The sequence below is a fragment of the Neoarius graeffei genome, chromosome 15, assembly GCF_027579695.1.
Source record: "Neoarius graeffei isolate fNeoGra1 chromosome 15, fNeoGra1.pri, whole genome shotgun sequence".
In the NCBI taxonomy this organism is placed as follows: domain Eukaryota; kingdom Metazoa; phylum Chordata; class Actinopteri; order Siluriformes; family Ariidae; genus Neoarius; species Neoarius graeffei.
In genome coordinates, this window is record NC_083583.1 from 2,863,815 (window position 1) to 2,888,852 (window position 25,038).

Below are 25,038 nucleotides of genomic sequence, written 5' to 3' on the forward strand. Positions count from 1 at the left end.
GGATTGTGCAGGCATGAGATTATGAAAAAAAATAAATCTGGGATTAATGCTTATGCTCGTCTGCACAGTGCTTCATAATGAGGAGGAAAGAATTTAATCCATAATGGTTCTGTGTGTTGCTTCAGGATATTATCTCAATCTATCTAATCTTATTCTGTCTCTTCAACTTTTTCTGCAGTCAAACCCCACCACCACCACCACACACATTTGATTGGCAGGAATGGATTATGTCATTGTATCAATTTGCATGATTTTATTTCTACAAAAAGCCCCAAAAGTGTTTTTTCCTCCCTGTTTCTATCCATTAGACCTTCCTCATGTTGACTTCTCACTTCTAATGTTGAAGTAACTCATGGACTGAATCCCAAAATACAGCCTGAGGAGCATTTTAAATCCATTCTACTCCATAAAGTCTGTCTTTATCAGTCTGTCATCAGTGTATAATTCATTTAATTGTTTTACCAACTGCGATAGAAATGTTTTTGTTGATGTTTCAAACCCTTTATCCCACAGTGCCGCTGAGTTCTGGGTTGTGATTGGTCAGAAGAGAAGGTCTCATCTCATCTCATTATCTGTAGCCGCTTTATCCTTCTACAGGGTCGCAGGCGAGCTGGATCCTATCCCAGCTGACTACGGGCGAAAGGCGGGGTTCACCCTGGACAAGTCGCCAGGTCATCACAGGGCTGACACATAGACACAGACAACCATTCACACTCACATTCACACCTACGCTCAATTTAGAGTCACCAGTTAACCTAACCTGCATGTCTTTGGACTGTGGGGGAAACCGGAGCACCCGGAGGAAACCCACGCGGACACGGGGAGAACATGCAAACTCCACACAGAAAGGCCCTCGCCAGCCACAGGGCTCGAACCCAGGACCTTCTTGCTGTGAGGTGACAGCGCTAACCACTACACCACCGTGCCGCCCCTGATTTATTACTATAAATATAAATTATACATAAATGGACTAAAGAAATGGCTTTCAGACACGTTTATGGTTATTCCAGAGGGAAAGCGCGTTCCACTGAGCTCTAGCGCCGGGCCATTTCCGGGAGATAAGAGTTTGGGTCGTGGCGACAGCGTGTGTGTGTCAGCCTCGGTTCCGAGGGTTCAGTTTGGAAAACTGTAAGAGGGAAGAGTAGAATAATATAAAGTACAGACACTTGGTGTATTTTACTTCTGTGATTTATAAATTGTTCATTTTTGGATTACGCTTCATTTTAGTGGCTCAGAGAGTAAATATATATGCTGTATTTACTGTAGGGACACGGGATCAGAAAACTATTTTATTTATAAACAGGAGCCACATGGACCCATAGGGGACCCATTTATTTATTTCACCACATCTTCCTTCATATTCATCATAAGTGCTACCGGGAGAGGGTTGTTTTGCCTGGAAACACACTGTAAAAAAGAATAGTTGAGAATACTTGAAATTTCAAGGCAACAGTCTGCATTAATAATTTTATGTTTTGCCAACGATGTGCCCATGATAATCCAAACTATGATAACACTGTTATCTTTATTAAGAATTCTTAATTAAGTCAATTTTCAATTCCTCATTCTGCCAACATAGATTTCTCTTTTTGCTGAACAGTGGCATTCACAATAGTACAAAAAGGCAATTGAGGTTATCACAATTTTTTGGGGGGCTTTTTTCACCTTTATTTGGATAGGACAGTGTAGAGACAGGAAATGAGCAGGAGAGAGAGCACTCAGGAAATGACCTCAGGTCAGAATCAAACCCAGGCCCCCGGATTTATGGTAGGGCGCCTTATCCACCTGAGCCACGACAACATGGACTTCAATTGGAGAGAGAACCACATTGCCCAGCCCTTGCATTTGGGAGAGGAAACCCTGTGTCTTGGTCATTCAGAGCATGCGCTGAATAAACACCTGTGACAATTATGTATTTTCAATTCAGATTATTCACTATTGTATATTTACACATCATTGAGGTGCACCCTATCAGTGTGATGTGGATTTTTCTTGATGTGGATAATTCTAAAAAATAGAATTATGCTTTGTTCAAGTAATTCCATATTCACAATTGAATGGACAAGAAAATATGAATAATTATTAACGAACAGAAAAATCCACATCAAACTGATAGGGTGCACCTCAATGATGTGTAAATATACAATAGTGAATAATCTGAATTGAAAATACATAATTGCCACAGGTGTTTATTCAGCGCATGCTCTTAATGACCAAGACACAGGGTTTCCTCTCCCAAATGCAAGGGCTGGGCAATGTGGTTCTCTCTCCGGTTGAAGATTATGTTGTCGTGGCTCAGGTGGATAAGGCGCCATACCATAAGTCCAGGGACCCGGGTTCGATTCTGACCTGAGGTCATTTCCTGATCTCTCTTTCTCCCGCTCATTTCCTGTCTCTACACTGTCCTATCCAAATAAAAGTGAAAAAAGCCCCCCAAAAAATTGTGATAACCTCAATTGCCTTTTTGTACTACTGTGAATGCCACTGTTCAGCAAAAAGAGAAATCTATGTTGGCAGAATGAGGAATTGAAAATTGACTTAATTAAGAATTCTTAATAAAGATAACAGTTTTATCATAGTTTGGATTATCATGGGCACATCGTTGGCAAAACATAAAATTCTTAATGCAGACTGTTGCCTTGAAATTTCAAGTTTTCTCGACTATTCTTTTTTTACAGTGCACTTGTTTAAAATTTGTTTTTATTATTAGTTTTTCTTGCTTGTTTATGTTTTCCTTTTTTTCCCTTTTTATCCATGTACATCTTTAACTACAGCATTTCCTACATACTTTATTTTCAGTTTTGTATTATAAGTTGTTTATACTCGATTTTTACCAGATTGTTCCCTTTGATAATTTCTTTGTTTTCCCCTTTATTTAATAGGATGATAACATGATATGATGATGTTGCCATATTGGTTTTGTGCATTTGTACTTTTTAAAGTGTTATAATAAAAATAATAAAGAAATTTAAAAAAAATATATCGGCGGCACGGTGGTCGCCTCACAGCAAGAAGGTCAGGGTTCGAGCCCCGTGTCTGCGTGGGTTTCCTCCGGGTGCTCCGGTTTCCCCCACAGTCCAAAGACATGCAGGTTAGGTTAACTGGTGACTCTAAATTGAGCGTAGGTGTGAATGTGAGTGTGAATGGTTGTCTGTGTCTATGTGTCAGCCCTGTGATGACCTGGCGACTTGTCCAGGGTGAACCCCGCCTTTCGCCCGTAGTCAGCTGGGATAGGCTCCAGCTCGCCTGCGCCCCTGTAGAACAGGATAAAGCGGCTACAGATAATGAGATGAGATGAGATAATATATTTAAAAATAAAAGATGAAAGCATGGAGAGAGCGAGGTGTTATTCGTGCAGCAGTCGCTAGGGGGCAGTGTGCTCTGTCACTCAGGCAGGAAGGTGAGGGAGAAGAAGAGGAAGTGACGTGGTTTGTGTGGATGTGGGCGCTGTGATGGATGAAGTCGGCTCTCCGGCGGTTCGGCGCTGCAGCGCTGCGGTTCTGTCCTCCATCCGAACCGAAACCATCGAATCTCTCACAGACCTGGAGGATCTGGAGCGGGTTTATACTCAGCTCTGTGCTGAAGAGGTGAGGTTCCGCTTCACATTCCGCTCATTCTTCATCCCAACTGAGGAGTGTTTACATTAGCACTGAGCTTTCATTTAATCCTCCTCCTCCTCCCTGCACAAACTGTAGAACATTTAGTATTAAAAGTATTAAAATGAGACCTCATGACTAAAGCTGTCAAATAATAAAGTGGTACTGTCAGTCACGTCATTAACCACGCCCCTACAAATATCATCTAATCGACTCATTAGCCACGCCCACACAAATATAGTATAACTTAGATTAGATCAGATCGAACTTTATTGATCCCTTTGGGAGGGTTCCCTCAGGGAAATTAAGATAAATAGAGAAAACTTCTAGATAAATTTATTTTAATTTATCTAAAAATTAAGTATTTACATGTACAAATATAAAAAGAATAAGATATGGGGAAGAGAGGGAAAAAAAGGAAAAAGGGGCGGCAGCAGGAGATATTGCACATTGTCCGGTATTGCTTATTGTCAGGCTAGGCTACTGCTCCTTCCCGTCCTCCTGTTCCCCCTCCTCCCCCCCAGAGAGGAGTTGTACAGTCTGATGGCGTGAGGGACAAAGGAGTTTTTGAGTCTGTTCGTCCTGCACTTGGGAAGGAGCATTCTGTCACTGAACAGGCTCCTCTGGTTGCTGATGACGGTGTGCAGAGGGTGACTGGCATCGTCCATGATGTTCAGTAGTTTGTCCATAGTCCTCTTCTCTGCCACCGTCACCAGAGAGTCCAGCTTCATGCCGACCACAGAGCCGGCCCGCCTGATCAGTTTGTCCAGCCTGGATGTGTCCTTCTTGGATGTGCTGCCCCCCCCCCCCCCAGCACACCACGGTGTAAAACAGGACACTGGCGACCACAGACTGATGGAACATCCACAGGAGTTTCCTGCAGATGTTAAAGGACCGCAGCCTCCTGAGGAAGTATAGACCTTGTGCACTTACGTCATAGGTCAGAGGTCAAGTTTGTTTATCCGCCATATTGGGTATCAAACCGCAGCTCACTTCACACGTGGAAATTTTTGGAGAGTGATTAACATTTTCAGTCAGAATAGCTTGCTGTGTGGCAGTAGGGCGCTCTAACAGAAAAAGCATGAAGGGTTTATCGTTTTACCGGTTCCCCGCTGATCAAGAGCGGAGGAAGAAGTGGATTGCTGCCGTTAAACGTGTTGACTGGGAACCAAGCGAACACTCGAGATTGTGTGCCCAACATTTTGTGTCAGGCAAGTGGCTTCTACCCCGTAATGTTAACTGTTTCAGTATAACGCATAAATAATATACATTTTTGTAATAAACATGATACGCTTGTGCATTTTCAATTTTTATGTTTCCTAAATCACTGACTCGTGGCATTCTACATTGCCATTAATAAAACTAGTAGTAGATCTAGTAATATCTACACAATAGTTAGTACTACTACTAATTGAAAAACAGTATCATGCTACCGGTTCATTTTTACCACTATAAATAGTGTGTGTGTGTGAGATCCATTTACATGAAGTATAATTACTCAAAATTTGATTTAAATTGTTGAAAATTAATATTAAACACTAAAGCTGTGCCATACTCAAAAGGAAATAGCTTACAAGTTTCAACAGCAAAAAGTGTTGCTGCGACGTGAGAGCAGACTTCTCCCAGACCTGCCGTCCATGTGCAGTGGCCACTCACAGTAACACCATCCTGCTCGTATGTGATCCGCACATCGAGTGGTTTGTTGCTGAGCCGTTGAGAGTGTAACACCTTTATGATTATAAACATGGAGATTAAACTGGGACACGAGTATATAATACTGAATGTCATTAATTATTTATATTACTATTACAGTATTCCTAGACCCTGGTACTATCTGTATTACTATAAGTTCTTATTTTTGTTCAAACAGGATTATGTTTCGTTTCAACATCGATAATAGCGATATGCAAATAAGATCCATTCTGAAAAGTCAATGTATGGTACGCACCTGTGAAGAAATAACAAAACGCTTTTCACGTATATGAACTAGCACGTTCCGTCCCCATCCTGAGGAGAAATATCTGTACGCTTCTAGTGACTTGTAGGCTTTTAGTGACCGACCACTGTAACCCCCTGGCGTGTTGATTAGATAGTGATATACATCGGGGTAACTTACGTCTGGCAGCTCATTACTTGAACAATCAAGTGCAGATTTGGTTTCACTCTTACTAATGATATATGGGTCGACCCCTAAGACAGCAATCTTATCTCTATAGTTTTTTTTTTTTTTGCTGTGACATCCAGGTATTCAGCAGAAGTCGAGAAGCAGACTTGAGAAGACAACATCGCGACAGCGGGTATCACTTACAAACTTGCGAAAGCCTGATCCCCAATATGGCGGTGTAAACAGATAATCACGTGACCATGACATCACATGCACAAGGTCTATAGCCTGCTCTGTCCCTTCCTGTATAAGTGTTTGGTGTTGCAAGTCCAGTCCAGCTTGCTGTCCAGCCACAGCCCGAGGTACTTGTAGGAATCCACAGCCTCCACCTCAACTCTCTCAATCAGAACTGGTTGTGACCTTGGTCTGGACCTCCCAAAGTCAATGACCAGCTCCTTGGTCTTCGAGGTGTTGAGCTGCAGATGGTTCCTGTTGCACCACACAGCAAAGTCCCTCACCAGGCTCCTGTACTCCTCCTCTCTGTCATCACTGATACACCCAACGATGGCTGTGTCATCGGCAAACTTCTGAATGTGACACAGCTCCGAGTTGTAGCAGAAGTCCGCGGTGTACAGGGTGAGGAGAAGAGGGGCCAGCACCGTGCCCTGGGGTGCTCCGGTGCTGCTGATCAGTGTCAGACATGATGTCCTTCAGCCTGATGTACTGTGGCCTGTCATTGAGGTAGCTGGAGATCCAGGTGACCAGGCAGGGGTCCACTCGCATCCTGTTCAGTTTGTCCTGAAGCAATAGGGGCTAGATGGTGTTGAAGGCACTCGAGAAGTCCAAGAAGAGGATCCTCACTGTGCCATTTCCCTTATCCAGATGCGAGTGGGCTTGGTGTAGCAGAGAGAGGATGGCATCTTCCACACCAACACCTGCCCGGTATGCAAACTGCAGACAGTCCTGGGCATGTTGTACCTGGAGGCTGAGGAAGAGCCGCTCCAATGTCTTCTTCAGATGTGAAGTGAGTGCCACCGGTTGGAAGTCGTTCAGCTTGCTGGGCCACTCGCTGACATATAACAAAACCTAACATATATAACGTAAATAACACTCAGATGTCCACTTACTTACTTCAGCGGCTTCATCGTCCGGGATGCTCTGGGGCACTGCCACATGTCTGTCTGGCATCAGGCTCTCTGTCTCAGCAACACTGTCAAGGTCTGTGTCTCTGGAACCCCTGTCAAGGGATGTGATCTGGGGACGCCCGCATCCTCACTCTCCATGCTTTGGGTCTCAGAACAGCAGCTTGTGTGCCAGCAGGTCCTCATGATGTCTTATGTGGCCTGCGAGCTTCATCCTCCTCTGCTGGATTTTGGTGGTAGGTTTCCATCGACTGTTTTGATGGTGATCTTGTCAAACCAGCTGATGTTAAGTGCCATTCGCAGCATGTTTGTGTAACAACCGTCGATGTGCTTAGTGAGTACTTTAGGTATGGTCCATGTTTCCGACCCATACAGGAGAATGGATTCTGCTGTGGCCTGGAAAAGTCTGATCTTTAACTTTCTTCTCCAATAATGACTAACATGTATCTTTTTCATCGATGGCACGTCTGCCAGGCCTGGGCTTTCTGGACTTCAAAGTCATGTTCAGAACTGTTAATCCAGGATCCAAGGTAGACAAAGTTGTGTACTTTCTCCAGCTCTTGACCACTCCGTGCTCTTAGTTTGTAGATCATTTTGGTGGGTGTTGACTCCCATGTACTTGATCTTTGACTCATTGAGGTGCAGCCCAATGGAGTTTGCTGCCTCTTCAAGACTAAACAACAGTTTCCACCTCCTGCATCGTGTCAGTCAGTAGAGCCAAATCATCAGCAAAGTCTGCATCTGTGACCTGAGAAGGACCTGCTGAAAGGCAGGGTACCAGGAACTGCATCGAGGTTGAAAGGTGAAGTCAATGTCCTTTCCATCCATCACTTGTATCATAATGAAGTCTATGGTTATTATGAACAAGTAGGGGGCAAGGGTGTCTTCGTGCATCACCCCAACGAGAATGGAGAATACTGCTGTCAATCTGTTATCTGATATGACTCTTGCAATTATGTTCTTATACATTCCCTCAATCAAGCCCACTGTTTTCTCTGGAATCCCATATGCCAAGAGAATCTTCACCAGAAGATCCTGGCGCACACTGTCCAAGGCTTTCTTGAAATCGATAAAGAGCATCACTGCACTCAAGTTCTTAGCCCTTGCTCCTTCAAGGATCCTCCTGAGACTTAAAATATGGCTGGTTGTTGAGCACCCCAGGGCTCGACATTAACGGTTGTCCGCTTGTCCGGGACATGTGATACTTAATGTCAGACAAGTTCATCGTCTCAGTTACTTGTCCGATCGGACAAGTGCCAAAATACGCCGATATTCGGGTTACAGATCAAATTTATCAGTTTATTCACGATTTCCGAAGCATCTCACTCGACATATTGTTTTGATGACTCGCCGGATGTTTCTATTCGGAAAGAGTGATGTGTGCATGCGCAATATTCCACTTGCGAAACCGGCCAATACCACTTCGTGTATTTGAGCTGAAAAGTAAACGGTCGTTTATGATTGGTTTTAATCGTGTCATACACGTGGATTTGTTGACATTTCTGTTGGTGGGATCATTATTCAACTGTATATTTACGTTGAGTGTGTGGTAATTTCCAAATCTTTGAATTGTTGTTGTTCATTATATAGCCGAGCGCGTGTGGCGGGGAATGTGCGCCTGCATGCGTGTGGATTGACGGAGTGAGGTAGGAGTGGGGAAAGTTATCTATGAAATACCAAGCTGTCAAATGGCTGCTAATTAGGTTACCGGCTGTATTAACTAATTAGTAATGGGAGTTTAGGGATTTGAAACATAGGGCTCTATAATTTAGATATAATTATGGATTGTTTGAAATTATCTTTTTTTTTTTTTTTTTTACCATTAAATACCATACAGGAGCCACACTGAATAATTAGACAACAATTAATCAGTGGAGGATATATCAGTGTTCCCAAAAAACTTTCCTTAACATCAGTCATATTGTCTGACGTTGGACAGATCTATGTCAGACATTTTCAGACTTTGTCAGACAATTTTAGCTTAATTGGATAAGTGCACGGCCTGATTTTTACCGTAATCGTAACAAAGCCAAGGCCTCCCAACTCGCCATGCCTCTTGAAAACGACGACATGGCTGCTTCCCCCCTTCAGAATTGACAGACGTTTTCCTTTTGAAAGCAACTTATGGTTTGACGGTGTCCGATTTTGCATTTTTTCCAAAAAATCAATGCACGCTTTTACTGGCCACATTCAGCATGGACATTTTGACAGCGAGCAACCAAAAGAGGTAGTAAGGTGACTTTTGATTGGATAAAGGGAGAGGCCTCAATAGACAGACCAATCAGAGCCATCCATACAGTGACAAGGTAAACAAATATGGTGCGAATGCATTCGGACAGCATATTGATCGATAACGTATCTTCTCAATGAACTAAGTAGGTCGCTGCGAGAAAACTCTGTGCACCATTGACGTGTATTTAAGGTATGCGATGGAGTATTAGAACTTTGTTTATTAAGTTGCGATAAATACGATATTTGTGAGTGTTTTTGTTTTTTTTTTTCCTCACGTTAAATTCAGGCATGTTTTAGTTTTGGATGTTTATATTAGTAATTATAATATCTATCAGTCAGGTGACTGACGTTTATGTTAATTACATAGGACAACTGAATTTTTCGTCTGTCATGACCGGTGTCCGACGATATTTCGGGAACACTGATATATATTCAAAATTAATAATTTAAAAATGAAAATGTGTATAATTTTAATTTTCTGGTTTTCAGTTTCTCATAAATAAATTAATGATTGATGGAGTCCAGTTGATGGAGCAGAACTCAAGGGCTGATAGATGAAGATGAATAGAAACTTTATTTGTATCCATTCATCTGTGAGTCAGTAGAGGTGTGGAGGTTTTCATAAGATATATTATCTTGTCATTTGATAACTAGATTTCAGTGTATAATAATCAGTGATTTACAGTATTAATCAGTCAGTTTTATCAGTTGTTTTTATTTGTAGCATTGTTATTTGTTTCTCTTGTCCAAACTAGTGATATCTCAAGTCATAAATTTTATGATGTTAGTTTTTGTGATATTTGTTCCTGAGCTGCAGAGTACTGATCTGTGTATATATAATGGTTAGTGTTTCTGGATCTCATAGTATAGTTATTTTGTTCTTCAAATTTTATGTTCATAAGTTCTACTCTATTGGAATATATTGCTTCTGAACTTCAGCATAATAATTGGTGAATTATGGTATCAATCAGTCTGTTTTACGATATTTTTGAACTTTTGCCTCAGTATATCAAGTATTGATTACTTTTGATTCATAGATATTATGCATATGTTGTGAATTCGGAAACAAATGCAATAAAGATTTTTGGGTTACAAATAGTTTATTTGTGGGGGGTTTTCTCAAATATTTCTTCGGACAAGTCAACTTCACATTCGGACAAGTAAATTTCCTTTCAACTTGCCCGACAGGACAAGCGGTTTCAAAAGTTAATGTAGAGCCCTGCCCTTGTCTGAAGCCATTTTGGTTTATCCTCGGCAGGTTTTCCGGGTGTGGCTTCATTCCGTTCAGTATCGTTCTGTTCTGAGTTTTAATGACAGTTGAACTGAGAGCGATGCGCCGGTAGTTGTCAGCATGTAGTTGTATATGTCCACACAATACAGATTATTCCAAAGTAGGCATTACATCTGCCCCTTTAAAACTTAAATTATGTCTTCATTTAATAATTATTAATTTATTTTATATTTTACTGAACCTTTTAAATCTTCTTGTCTTGTGAAATTAAACATAAAGTCTGCTTCATTATTTTTTCTGCCTGTAATCTCACCTTCTACTGCTGTTCTTGATTTGGAGCTTTTTTTTTTTTTTTTTAACTGCCTTAATTTTAAAAAGATCATGGATATTACAGGCTCACACTTTTAATTTTCGGTCCAGTCCTGATGATCAGAGCTCAGACTGTTAGATGAAACCTGATTCGCACCTGATGGAGTAACTTTTTGATTCTCTGTGTGACTGAACGTCAGACTCGGACACGATGGCAGTGGTTTACGAAGAGCAGTGTTCGGATTCTACATGCAGGATGTGTGTTAGACACTTTCAAATATTTTATTTATTTTTTTTCGTACTTTAATCCTGCTTTGTATTGAAACAGACTGCACATTTCCCCCCCGAGGTAACGTTTTATCAGTCTGTATTTTCTGTCCCCCTGTTTGTGAGGCTTCTTGTATTAAACAGCACGTTCTAAACGCACTGTTACGTTTTCACTTGGCGTATTTAAACGGTGTGATGTGGTCGGTCCTGCAGGTGGAGGTGCAGAAGGAGTTGGAGCTTCTTTCTGGACAACAGAGCAACATTGAAACCAAGATGCTCGCTCTGCAGAGGATTGGGTGAGTGTGTGGGGTTCGGGTAAAACTCAGAGCAGTAAACAGTGGGAGTAATTAACCATTCTTTCATGAATTATGGTAGAATATTTACCTGTTGGTGCTTTTTTTTTTTTCCTTCCTTTTCCGCAGCATGTCTTTTGGAAATAGAAGATGCAGCTTTTTGTATTGACTGTAAATTAAACCTGGACATGATTTTAGTTCTTATGAGCTCTTAGTGATATAAATTTCTTTATGTGCATTGTTTAGTGTCGAATTTTCAACTGTGTAACGTCAGTGCAAAAATATAAATAATAAATCAAAGCTGAGAAAGACAAGAGGACATTGTGTGTGTGTGTGTGTGTGTGTGTGTGTGTGTGTGTGTGTGTGTTTAGACCCAACCTGCAGCTGATTGAAGGAGATGCCACACAGTTATCTGGGATGATCAGCTTCACCTGCAGCCTGGCGGAGAACGTCAGCAGCAAAGTCAGACAGCTGGACCTCACTAAGGTCTTTCTGTCTCTCACACACACACACACACACACACACACACACACACACACACACCTGCACCCAGGCTACATCTCCAACTGACAGCAGGTGTGTGTTCTGTACAGAAAAGGCTGTACCAGGCGATCCAGCGCGCTGATGATATTTTGGATTTGAAGTTCTGCACTGACGGTGTTCAGACCGCTCTCCGCAACCAGGACTACGAACAAGCCGCTGCCCACATCCACCGCTACCTGTCTCTCGACCAATCAGTGATTGAGCTGAGCAGGCAGGGCGGAGAGAGTGAGTCCTTTTACCTGATTATAAACGGGTTAAGGCCGGTGTTGTACCTGACACAGACGTGTTCACATACACACTGCACAACCTATCGATCTGAAGGGTTTGTTTCCTAGCAACAGGTTGCCATGTCAACCTGTAATATCCCAGAGATGTTTAGCCTCATTTATCACCTTAGATACGAACAAAACGAAACGTAAACTGTTCGCAGGACGACGATGATGACGAGTTTGTCAGTTGTTTTTCAGTTGCTCACCAATTTAATGAACATTTAGTGAAACATATTTTAATGACTTGAAAGAAACAGATTCCAAAGACAGACGAATAAACCTAGTGATTCAATCAGGACAAAAGTAATGGCACCCTATAAAAGTAGGAGTTGTTAGTGTGTCTAATATTTACTGTACCCTGTGCATAAGAGGCGCTCTTTCACCAGTTTGTCTTCAGCTGTCTCTGAGTTTTTCCTTTTATGGAGTTTTGTGGACGTGGCTAAATATAAACGTGTTCTGTAATTTATCAAAGTATGCATGTGAGTATAAGAGTCTGAGGAAACTCCTTTTTTTTTTTTTGTCTGACAGAATATTTTAGTTCAATTTGGCCATAAAAACGCACAAGTTTTATGTACAGCTTTAATAAAAGTGTGATAAACAAGGCTCTGTGAGTTCATATAAATGTGAACGAGTTCTTTTTGCATCTCTTTAAAACAATCTTATTGCCATAAACTTTGACTCAAATTAATATATTTTATAACTTTATCAGTGAGTTGTTTATGGTTTTGTGGGGGATCATGTTAAACGCACGCACACACACACACACACACACACACACACACACGATGATGTATTAATAAACTGAGTGACTTTAACTTAACGCCGCCTCTAAGCTTCTTTCCCAGTCCACTCTGTATCACTAATTCCTGTGTGACACACGGCAGGCACCACAGTCGACGCCAGTCTCGCTTTGCTGCAGGAGGCGGAGCTTAGTTTGAAAGCACTGGTTACTAAGCGGCTAGAGGAAGCGGTTGCCACGGGCGACCTGCCTCAGGTGGAACGCTTCTTTAAAATCCTCCCTCTGCTGGGCCTTCACGAGCAGGGACTCGCACAGTTCGCCCAGTACCTCTGCAGTCAGGTGTGTGTGTGTGTTTATAACCTACATGGTGTTGATGTAGTGTCTGATCTCTGAAAGTTATCTTTCTCTCTTCACTCAGCTGGCGAGTAAAGCTGAGGAGAACCTGATCCTTGCTGTCGGTTCTGATATTAATGACCGCCGCGCACCGCTGATCTTCGCTGACACTCTCACACTACTGCTGGAGGGTAAAAACGCACCACACACACTCATCACTAATCTCACACTCATCACTTTTTTTAATGGAAGAGACTTGCCATGATGACACCATGATGTACAACCCCGATTCCAAAAAAAAGTTGGGACAAAGTACAAATTGTAAATAAAAACGGAATGCAATGATGTGGAAGTTTCAAAATTCCATATTTTATTCAGAATAGAACATAGATGACATATCAAATGTTTAAACTGAGAAAATGTATCATTTAAAGAGAAAAATTAGGTGATTTTAAATTTCATGACAACAACACATCTCAAAAAAGTTGGGACAAGGCCATGTTTCCCACTGTGAGACATCCCCTTTTCTCTTTACAACAGTCTGTAAACGTCTGGGGACTGAGGAGACAAGTTGCTCAAGTTTAGGGATAGGAATGTTAACCCATTCTTGTCTAATGTAGGATTCTAGTTGCTCAACTGTCTTAGGTCTTTTTTGTCGTATCTTCCGTTTTATGATGCACCAAATGTTTTCTATGGGTGAAAGATCTGGACTGCAGGCTGGCCAGTTCAGTACCCGGACCCTTCTTCTACGCAGCCATGATGCTGTAATTGATGCAGTATGTGGTTTGGCATTGTCATGTTGGAAAATGCAAGGTCTTCCCTGAAAGAGACGTCGTCTGGATGGGAGCATATGTTGCTCTAGAACCTGGATATACCTTTCAGCATTGATGGTGTCTTTCCAGATGTGTAAGCTGCCCATGCCACACGCACTAATGCAACCCCATACCATCAGAGATGCAGGCTTCTGAACTGAGCGCTGATAACAACTCGGGTCGTCCTTCTCCTCTTTAGTCCGAATGACACGGCGTCCCTGATTTCCATAAAGAACTTCAAATTTTGATTCGTCTGACCACAGAACAGTTTTCCACTTTGCCACAGTCCATTTTAAATGAGCCTTGGCCCAGAGAAGACGTCTGCGCTTCTGGATCATGTTTAGATACGGCTTCTTCTTTGAACTATAGAGTTTTAGCTGGCAACGGCGGATGGCACGGTGAATTGTGTTCACAGATAATGTTCTCTGGAAATATTCCTGAGCCCATTTTGTGATTTCCAATACAGAAGCATGCCTGTATGTGATGCAGTGCCGTCTAAGGGCCCGAAGATCACGGGCACCCGGTATGGTTTTCCGGCCTTGACCCTTACGCACAGAGATTCTTCCAGATTCTCTGAATCTTTTGATGATATTATGCACTGTAGATGATGATATGTTCAAACTCTTTGCAATTTTACACTGTCGAACTCCTTTCTGATATTGCTCCACTATTTGTCGGCGCAGAATTAGGGGGATTGGTGATCCTCTTCCCATCTTTACTTCTGAGAGCCGCTGCCACTCCAAGATGCTCTTTTTATACCCAGTCATGTTAATGACCTATTGCCAATTGACCTAATGAGTTGCAATTTGGTCCTCCAGCTGTTCCTTTTTTGTACCTTTAACTTTTCCAGCCTCTTATTGCCCCTGTCCCAACTTTTTTGAGATGTGTTGCTGTCATGAAATTTCAAATGAGCCAATATTTGGCATGAAATTTCAAAATGTCTCACTTTCGACATTTGATATGTTGTCTATGTTCTATTGTGAATACAATATCAGTTTTTGAGATTTGTAAATTATTGCATTCCGCTTTTATTTACAATTTGTACTTTGTCCCAACTTTTTTGGAATCGGGGTTGTACGTTCCTGTGTGTATCATGTATCGTTAATCATCAAATTAAATAAGTGAAGTGGAGTTACTGTCGGTACCCTGTCGTTGATTATTTTCCTGTAACAGCATGCCCCGAGTGTTGTATTCCTCAAATATACAGCTTTAATTCTTTACATTTTCAACTCTAACAAAATGCAGATAAATCAGGGTGTGTGTGTGTGTGTGTGTGTGTGTGTGTGTGTGTGTGTGTCAGGTATCGCTCGGATCGTGGAGACGCACCAGCCCATAGTGGAGACGTACTACGGCCCGGGCCGACTCTACACACTCCTCACACATCTTCAGAAAGAGTGTGACGTCCAGGTGCAGAAAGTGGTGGAGAAGTTCATCAAGCAGAGAGATTATCGCAACAAAGTGTGTGTTTCCTTCATGTTCAGGGTTTTACTTTAGTGTGTGTGTGTGTGTGAATGACAATATGATGTCTCTGTAGTTCCAGGTTGTTCAGAGCGGCATGATGAGGGGCGTGTCTGTAGAGAAGATCGAGCCGAGGTACATTTAAACGTGTTTTTTGTAACAGTTGTGGACTGTGATTGGTCAGAAGGGAAGGCGTTGATTAATTCTCTAGAACAGCAGTTCTGACAGTAGTGCAGCTGCACATCACAGGTTTATATACATTAATGCACTCGCTCTAATACGTTATCGTTTCTATAGTAACGGCTCGTTCACTGACGTGCCCAGCAGACGCTCCACTGATAAACAGATTAAAAAGAAAAAATGTGTAATGAATCTTGAATTTTTCTGTAAGGAGACATTTAGGTAAAGTGTGTATTATGATTTTGTGGCTTTGCACTTCTTAAATGTATATCCATAATTATTGGCACCCTTTGGAAACATGGGTTATAAAATGTATCTTAATGATTAAAAAACCCTGATTAAATAGTATTGTGTGTGTGTGTAGAGAGCTTGACCCGGTGTTATGTGAGGTGACCCTGATGAACTCGAGGGCTGAACTGTACTTGCGCTTCCTAAAACGGCGAATCACAGCAGATTTTGATGTCGCAGATGCGACAGCGGCCGAGTCAGTGATCCGAGGTAACGAACTCGCGTTAACTTATTCCTCAGGTTTTATCAGCTCCACCTACAACACAGGACACTGTAGCCCTGCACAAAGTATTGGCGCCCCTTACCCTGGGCCCTTAGCGGTGGTTAATAGTGAGTTTAGACTGCACGTTAAAGTTAATGAATGACATTGTGGTGTTTTTACAGAGCACCAGCAGTGTTTAGAGCGATTGCTGAAGGATTGTCAACTCAGTTGCACCATGCAGGAGCTGATTGGTTACTACATCCCCATGGAGGAGTACTACATGAGAGAGACTGTGAATAAGGTACACGCTCGAAAAAAAACAACACACATTCTTTATATTGTGTTGGAATTCATAAACACCAAAAGGGTGTGTTTTTGTTCAGGCGGTTGCCATGGATACAGCCGAGGCAGGTCAGCTGAGCTCCAGCATGGTGGACGATGTGTTTTATATCGTGAAGAAATGCATCAGCCGAGCACTGACCAGCGGCAACTCGGACTGCGTGTGCGCAATGATCAATCACGCCATCAGCGTACTCGAGACGGATTTCAGGTACGCGCCGTACCTACGCGCGCACGCACCTCTACCTACGAAATTCTACAGCTGCCTTCACTGAGGAACAGACAAACTCCAAACTCGCTCATAAGGGCAGATGTTGATCATCATTAAATCTATAAATTACACATTATAGTTACTTTCCACTCTCCTGAAGGTTCCTGTGGTGTTCCTACACCATCAGAGACACAACACACACATTCCTCCCTCTGAAAAAGTTGTTCCGTCTCAGAAAGGAGCGAATCGGCACATTTATAGCTTCATTTATACAAAAAACATATTTAACTGAAGACTTCAACATCTGCACTTAAACTGGGTTTATAAATGAGTTTGGAGTTTTTTTCTGTTCTTTTTTTTTTAGTGCAGCCCAAATTTGTGTGGTAATATCTCTCTCTCTCTCTCTCTCTCTCTCTCTCTCACTCACTCACTCACTCACTCACTCACTCACTCACTCACTCACACTAGATACAGTGGAGAGAGATTAATGAAAGGTTTTATTGAAAGCAGTGTTTAGTTGCTCTGTTACAGTACTTGGTTTTTAAAATGAATCTTTTCATGAACAAGTTCTCATTTGCATGTGATAATTTCAGATGAGGCACATGAGCATGAAAAAGAACAGGACATACATATATATCGTGTGTGTGTGTGTGTAGGGAAGTGCTGGTGACTAAACTGAGAGCCGGTTATCCAGCCAGTGCTCTGCAGGATCTGCACCGTGGTGTCACCAGCGCCGTCAGTCTGATGCACAGCAGCTTACAGCAGGGAAAAATCCAATCTCTGGGCATCGAGAGTCAGGAACAAGCCAAGACTGCTTACCTGGTGAATAACATCTCACAACATCTCTGTTTAACTCCATAGTGAGGAATTTATATTGTTGGTATATACAGTAGCATGTTCTAAAAAATGTAAAACGCAAAATCTATCAGGGGATCAGACCTGAAACAGCTCCATCTGATAGTCTGCCATATCGACGTGTCAAATATTCTGGGGTTTCGTCTCAAAATGATAAGTGATGGGTTTGGTAGAGATTTGTGTTTTAAGAAACAAGTTTTAAGGAATATTTTGATATGTAGCTGAGCAAGAAAAAAGTCAGTAAATGGCACGGAGCCGAAAGAGTCAACTCTGTTAGAGAGCTGATTCAAATGATTTGACTCTGAAAAGAGTTGGAATTTGATTCGACTGTTATAAGGGAGAGCGGGGCAGTGGTAGTCTGGCTAACGCGACTGCAAAGCTCTATGAGCATTTGGTCTGGCCAAGATATTAAGCCCAACCGTTTCCCAGAGCCCGTGGTTGACCCGCCTCCCTGAAATGCCTCAGTTTGCTACTGGTCGAAGCCAGAAAAGGCTGTGACGAAGCTTAAACCAATCACATCACTCTTTCCTCTGACGTATGTGATGCGACGGGGCTAACTGGTAGATTAAACTCTTACCGAAGCCGGTCGGGAGCAAGGCGAAAACGTCCTTCCTTTCAATAAATACCTCCAGGGCTGCTCTTTGCTCTGTTTTCAATGAGAACTTCCCGTTGAATGCTTTCAATACAGCATCTACCGCTGTGTCAAAGGCTTGCCGCTGCTCCATGTTCGTAATGTTTTTCTTCCGGCATAGATTGTGTAAACAATGTATGGCTTCTGGTCGCAGTTCTACTACGCCACTGCCTTGAACACGCCTCTACCCAGGGCCGTTGGAGATGCTCAAAGTTGATTGGTTCCCGAATTTTCGGGAGCTTGGAAGAGCTGTAGATAGCTTGCCTGGCCAGACTAAGCTCGCAACAGGCCCTCGTGTTGCGTCACGCTTAGGATGGGCGGGCCCAGGCTAGGGCAGTGGTGCAGTGACTATCACTGTTGTATATGTCACTATTGCATGCACACATTCAACCTTAAGTGCTACTACAATGATGCACGTACGCAGTCGATTCCTTTTCATGAGCTCGTAGCTCTTTTTACTGAACTCATCACTTAACACTGTTACATTCAAATGCGCATGCTTATATATAATCCACTACTATCAATGCGCAATAACATAGACCGGTAGGGTAAAAATATAGGTCCTAAAATCCCCTACATAACAATCACTGTCGTGTCATAGCAGGAAGGTTCTGGGTTCAAACCTCATGGCTGACTGGAGCCTTTCTGTGTAGAGTTTGCATGTTCTCTCCTCGTGTCTGTGTGGGTTTCCTCCGGGTCTCCGGTTTCCTCCCACAGTCCAAACACATGGATTCGGTCAACTGCTGACTTGAAATCCCCCAGAGGTGTGTGCGAGTGTGATAGTGGTTCATCTCTGTGTAACCTGTGATAGATTGGTGACCCGCCCTGAGTGAACCCCGCCCCTCACCTGGAGTCAGCTGTGATTGGCTCCAGTTTCCCTCATGACCCTGATGTATAAGCGGTACAGATGATGGATGGTTGGATCTTATTAGGGAACTTAGGCAAATATTCTGACTCACGAAAAAGAGCTGGAACTTAAGAGTCGACTCTTATTAGTGAGTTGAACCAAATGATTCAGCTTGTTGAACAAAGCTGGAATTCAAAGGAGTTGATTTTCTTTTTTAGTGAGTTGAGTCAAATGATTTGACTCACTGAAAAGACCTGAAATTTGAGTCAGTACTTATTACTGAGCTGAGTCAAATAATCTGACTCACTAAAAAGAGCTAGAATTCGAAAGAGTCAACTGTTAATGGTGGGCCGAATCAAATTATTTGACTCGCTGAAAAGAGGCAGAACTCCTCTCCCTAGCTGTTTGAGACTTGAGGTGGATGATGTTTTTTGTGTGTGTTGACCAATCAATAGTCTGCACTGTTTTAACCCCGCCCACATGCCCCAGCTTGGTTTACATTCTACCTGGGGAAGAACTAAATTCAGCACAGGTATATGGGTGGGACTCACGTGGCAGTGGAAATGGCATCATTGAGTCGTGCTGTGCTTCCTGTTGGAAAAAGACCAGTTTTTGAATGTTTTCTATGTTTTCTTCTAGGTGACTCTGAATAATGTTCAAGTGTGCAGTGAGAACATCAGCACTCTGAAGAAGAACCTGGAGGTTTGATTGTTTCTGTGATTTGATCTATTAATGGAACATGTTAAACTGTTTCTCGCCACCTCTCTGACTTCCTTTTCCCCTCTGTTGGTCAGAGTGATTGTGCCAAGCTGTTCAGTCAGGTGGCAGGTTCAGAACAAGCTCAGGCGAAGATAGACAGCTGTCTGTCTGACTTGGTGAACACATCCAGCAAGCTGAAGGATCTCCTCCAGGTCAGAAAACTGGAACATCTGTATTTCTGTTAGAGTGGTTAAAATTTAGCAGAGGTGGACAAAGAACCCAACTTTGTTACTTAAGTCAAAGTAGAGATCCCACTGGCCGCATGTGACTCCTCCGATACAAGTGAAAGTTGTCCAGTCAAATTTTTACTTGAGTTAAAGTACTGAAGTAGTTGCTTTTAAAAATACTTAAGTATTAAAAGTACATTTTCTGTCAGTGCATTGTTGTATTATTGCCACAACACTTACAAAACCTAATGCCTCTGAAACAACCGACTGGATTTACTGACTAACGTGTAGAACCTGTAGAATAAACACCTGGTAGAACGTTACAAAATGAAACACAACTGAACTGAAAAAGAGCCGTTGTCTCTCTTTAATTGTCACACACCTCCCCACCCCCACAAAGCAGCATGGCAGTGTTCTGACCCGCTCTGGCAGTGTGTGCACACGTGTATATGTATATTAATCATTAAAGGGCTCCTGACAGCAAAAAATATGTTAAATTGTTAATTTCAGCCATATTGAGTTGAATAAAATGACATATTTACTTCACACATCGCGCGACAGAATAGTAACAAACATGGTTTTGAATGGCCCGCCACGCAAATAAATCGATATCATAGCGAGCCAACCCACGGCCAAGGAAGAAGGCGGATATGACGTCACATGCAGAACCGCTGACAGGCATTTTCTCAACTTCTCGTTGTTCACCAGTGCTTTGCAAGTGAATATTTTTGCGTCTGAGTCGTTTATTTTGGTGAATATGCCTGCTCGTTGTGTGGCTGGGTTTTGCTCAAACCCCAGGGAAGCCGGGTATAGTCTCTATACCTTTCCCAAGGATCCCATCAGATGCGAAGAGTGGGCAAAACAAGTGTGCCGGACACGGGACATGTGGACTCCCAATGACAGGTGGGCCTCTGACAGACATGAGACTTGTTTGATTAGATGTTGATTGATGATTTTTCGGTGTAGATCTCCATCTTGTAATGAGATATTTACTAATAAATAATAGCAATAGGCGAATTTGTTCATGATTCAAAGTTCTGCCACAGTTCCACTGCAGTACCATGTTGGCTGGACCTTATAGGCCTAACATGCAATTGAATTTCATCAGTTCATACAAGTTTTTATTCTTATCAAATAAAAATGTTAGAAAACGGCCCAAATCTAAAAGACCATGAACTTTCAAGAGAGCATATTTTTTTAAAAGGAAATCAGTGCAATAATATTGTCCGCATGCCCCCCCCCCCCCCCCCCCCCCCAAGGACTAGATCTATTATTATTATTATTATTATTATTATTACCATTCAGTGTTTTAGAGCCTCCCGATGTCAGCTGGGATCACGACGTCCTCTGCATTGGGGCCGTCATCGTCTGTGTCCGAGTCGGAAATCTCGCCTTCTGCAGGCAAATCATCCAGATACGGCTGAAAACGATGAGGCAAAATGCCACCCACTGCTTCGTCTTCATGTAATCCGACATGTCCAGTGTCAACCTCAAAAAGGGCCTCAGTTTCTGAAGACTGGTCAGAAAATCGCTCTGTTTTGTCGGCCATAGCTGCCTTAAAGGCCGAGCAGTCGTTCTGCATGTGACGTCACGGCAAATATGGCGGCCACTGACAGCGGCTTAGCGCTTGGCCAGATTGACACAACTTCGCACAAAGACAAATCTACTGATTTCGTTCTGTTGGTGATTAGTTCTATCATGAAAGTGATCAGTGGTGTTTGTAGTTTTATTACAGAAACCTATTTTAGAGCATAATTTTGCTGTCGGGAGCCCTTTAAGACGGTGGAATAGCTGTAAATGCAGCTTGCTCAGAAAATAAAAATGACAATCCAACCTGATTAAAACCCAGATCCACACCTCCAGCTTAATAACAGCCCAACAGCAACACTGCTTTAAGACGAAAAAAAATGCAAGATCATCTGACATTAAAACAAAAAATTCCAACAATTTGTTGTGACTGACTCGTACAATACTGTCCATCTCACAGGTCTCGTGTGTGTGTGTGTGTGTGTGTGTGTGTGTGTGTGTGTAGGAGGGTCTTCAGGAGCTGAATAACACGGCTATCAGACCACAGGTGAAACCGTGGATCAGCAGCTTCCTGTCTGTTTCACACAACATCGAAGAGGTGAGAAATAAACTCCATTTCGGGAAGGATGAGTGACCGCATGGTGTGGTGAAGCGGAGTTACTGCTAACACCCTGATGTTGCTTATTTTCCAATAACAGCACATCCCCAAGTGTTTTATTCCTCTTGTACCACAGCAATAAGTCAACAGTTATATTTTTGTTTTCTAAAACATGTACTTTTATCTATTTAGAGTTACATAAACCTCTCCTGACGTATCAGTGATTTCACCTGTTTTTAAAACATTTTATTATTTATGAAACGCCTAAATACACGTCCCTGTGAATGACCTGTTACTATAGAAATGATAACATATCAGAACGAGGGCATTAGTTATAAATAAACCTGCGATTTGCAGCTGCACTACTGTCAGAGCTGCTGTTCTAGAGAATTAATCAACACCTTCCCTTCTGACCAATCACGATAATATTTTTGAATTCAGGAAGAGTTCAGTGAGTATGAGGCGAACGATCCATGGGTTCAGCAGCTGGTTGTGCAGCTAGAGCAGCTCATGGCGGAGTTTAAGGTAAATAAATTCACACTCGCGTCTTCTGTGTGGACGTTTACGGAGATGATGTGCTGTCTGACGGAGTGTGTGTCCTCAGGCTGGATTGTCTCCTGTCATCTACGACACGCTGACGAGTCTGATGACCAGCCTGATCGCCATGGAGCTGGAGAAGACCATCTTTAAATGCACCTTCAGCAGGGTGAGTCACCGTAACTCACCTCACGGGGGCGTCGCGTTTCTGTAACTACACCTTCAGTTTCCTCCCTTCTTAGCTCCTCCCTCTGAGCTACAGGAGGAATCAAGGACAAACATTTTTACAAAATGAGACGTCCATCCTCGTTGGAGTAACACTTTAATTCTGTATTTCTCATTCTGTCTCCATCTGTCTGTCTCTCTCTCTCTTATTTGCTTTCTCCTTCTATCTGTCTGTCTTTCTATCTTTGTCTGTTTCTCCCCCTTATCATCTGTCTTTCTTTCTCTGTCTGCCTGTTTATCTTTTTCCCTCACTGTCTATCTTTTCTGTCTCTCTCGCTCTCTTTCCCTCCCTATCCCCCCCCCCCTCGCTCACACTGTCCATCGCTCGCTCTCTCCCCCATTTCTCTCTCTCCCGTCTGTCTGGCTTTCTGTCTGTCTGTCTCTCTCTCTCTCTCAGTTGGGTGGTCTACAGTTTGATAAGGAGCTGCGTTCGCTGGTTGCGTATCTCTCCTCCGTCACCTCGTGGACAATTCGTGATAAATTTGCTCGCCTCACTCAGATTGCAACGATCCTCAACCTGGAGCGGGTTTGTATCCGTATAAAATCAGCACTTGTATAGATTTTAATCCGGATCAGAATTTCACTGTGTATTCATGTGTTTATATGTGAATCAGCTCGTGATGTCCCGGTGTAAACGGGATTGAAGACTTCATTCCCTTTGTCTCCTATCAGGTGTCGGAGATCCTGGATTACTGGGGACCGAACTCGGGGCCTCTGACGTGGCGTCTGACTCCAGCTGAGGTTCGACAGGTCCTGGCACTCAGAGTGGACTTTCGCAGTGAGGACATCAAAAGACTCCGCCTTTAATATGGCTCTGAACCAGACTGGATCATTTTTAGTTATTTATAACAGAACAAAAGGGTGAATAGAGTCAAGGGAATCAAGTTTTTCTTTTTCATTTGTATACAAACTTTATGAGAAACGTTATTGGGTTTGCGCTTATTAAAAGCATTACTGCATCAAGATGTACATCTCTTTATGGTCAGAAACATCACTACAAATCTCTAGAACCTGTATCATAGCCAAAAAAATAAAACTGGTGTAAATATCTGTGCTGTATACAGAATAATATTGTCTGATTATCATCTGAGTTCAAAAGCTGATAAACTACCATGAAATATATCATGGAGATAAAACTTAGTAAAATTTGTAGTTGAATATTTTGCTTCTCTGACTGTGCTTTTTGAATATTAATGAGCAGTGGGGTGTCGCCGATGAAACAGACTGTGAGTTGGAGAAACAGAAAATAAGGTTTTACAAGGACTTAATTCAAAAATAAAAACACATTTTTAATCAGAATAACACCAGCACATGAAAATATTACAGGATCACTACATCAAAAAAATAGACTAGAATTTGTTTGAAATCTTTTTTTTTTTTAACTCAATCCTCAATTTTTACAAACAGTAGTCAGGTTTCCATTAACTTTCTTAATGCACAATTTGAAATTGTGAACTGAACAGTGAGTAATGGAAGATTGTGAATTACGAAAATAAATCTCAAAATCGCAAAAAAAAGTTTATACGCCCATAAGAAGTGTTTTAGACGATTTGACAAAGCAATATTTTGCAAAATTAAAATGGAAATACTTTTTTTTTTTTTGCACTCATTTTTAAACATGACCACAGCTGTTGCAGTGGATGCAATCGAAATCCTGTGACAAATATCAGGTCTTGGAGCTCTGAATGACTATCGTCAGAGGAAAAAGCCCAACTTTAATCGCATGACATCACTCAGTGGAAACACACACCATGCACAACTGTGTTTTTGCTGCCTTTTTTTTTTTTTTAATTACTTCTCTTTTGCACAATGGAAACCCAGCTGGTGAAGATCCACAGGTTTTGATCGAATCCTCAGATCATAAATACAGAATAATGAAATCCAGATAATGATATGAAGGTGATGCTGAGTTTATATATGCTGGTAATCATGAAAAGTCAAAACAAATAAAAAAAAAAGCAAATTCACGAAAGGATTAGAAAAATTGTCTATCGTAAGCTTTGGTTCTGCATCCATTATGTTCCTGTTATAAACACAAAATGTACTGCTACTGTATTCATTCGGCTACAGACTGAAATCTTAGCGTTTATCTTCCCACAGGATTTTCTGCTGATAAAAATTAATCAGTGACAAAATCACTATGGAAATCGGGACTCTGATACTGAAACCCCACTCATGTGACTCATTAGATGAGCGAGCTGACTTGCTTTTAGCTCATTATAATCAAAATAGGCTGTCAAGAATGCCAGGAAGTCATGAGGGCATATCCAGAAATTGCATAACTCGTACATATTTATAACTTATGACATGGATTTAGATGTTTGAGTCATTTTTAGTCATTGTT

The 25,038-nt window shown here is 42.1% G+C and overlaps 1 protein-coding gene across 1 annotated transcript; it reads left to right on the plus strand.

Annotated features, from left to right (window-relative positions):
* The first annotated feature begins 3,406 nt into the window (after window positions 1–3,406).
* Window positions 3,407–23,852, plus strand: cog4 (component of oligomeric golgi complex 4). The gene is made up of 19 exons (XM_060940740.1): window positions 3,407–3,587; window positions 11,095–11,177; window positions 11,546–11,660; window positions 11,768–11,942; window positions 12,871–13,064; window positions 13,144–13,249; window positions 15,171–15,328; window positions 15,405–15,463; window positions 15,873–16,006; window positions 16,181–16,299; window positions 16,382–16,548; window positions 17,205–17,370; window positions 19,521–19,583; window positions 19,676–19,792; window positions 21,840–21,932; window positions 22,374–22,457; window positions 22,537–22,638; window positions 23,092–23,220; window positions 23,367–23,852. The coding sequence occupies exons 1-19, from the start codon at window positions 3,453–3,455 to the stop codon at window positions 23,499–23,501; spliced, it is 2,334 nt and encodes a 777-aa protein (XP_060796723.1). The 5' UTR covers window positions 3,407–3,452; the 3' UTR covers window positions 23,502–23,852.
* Window positions 23,853–25,038: the final 1,186 nt, after the last annotated feature.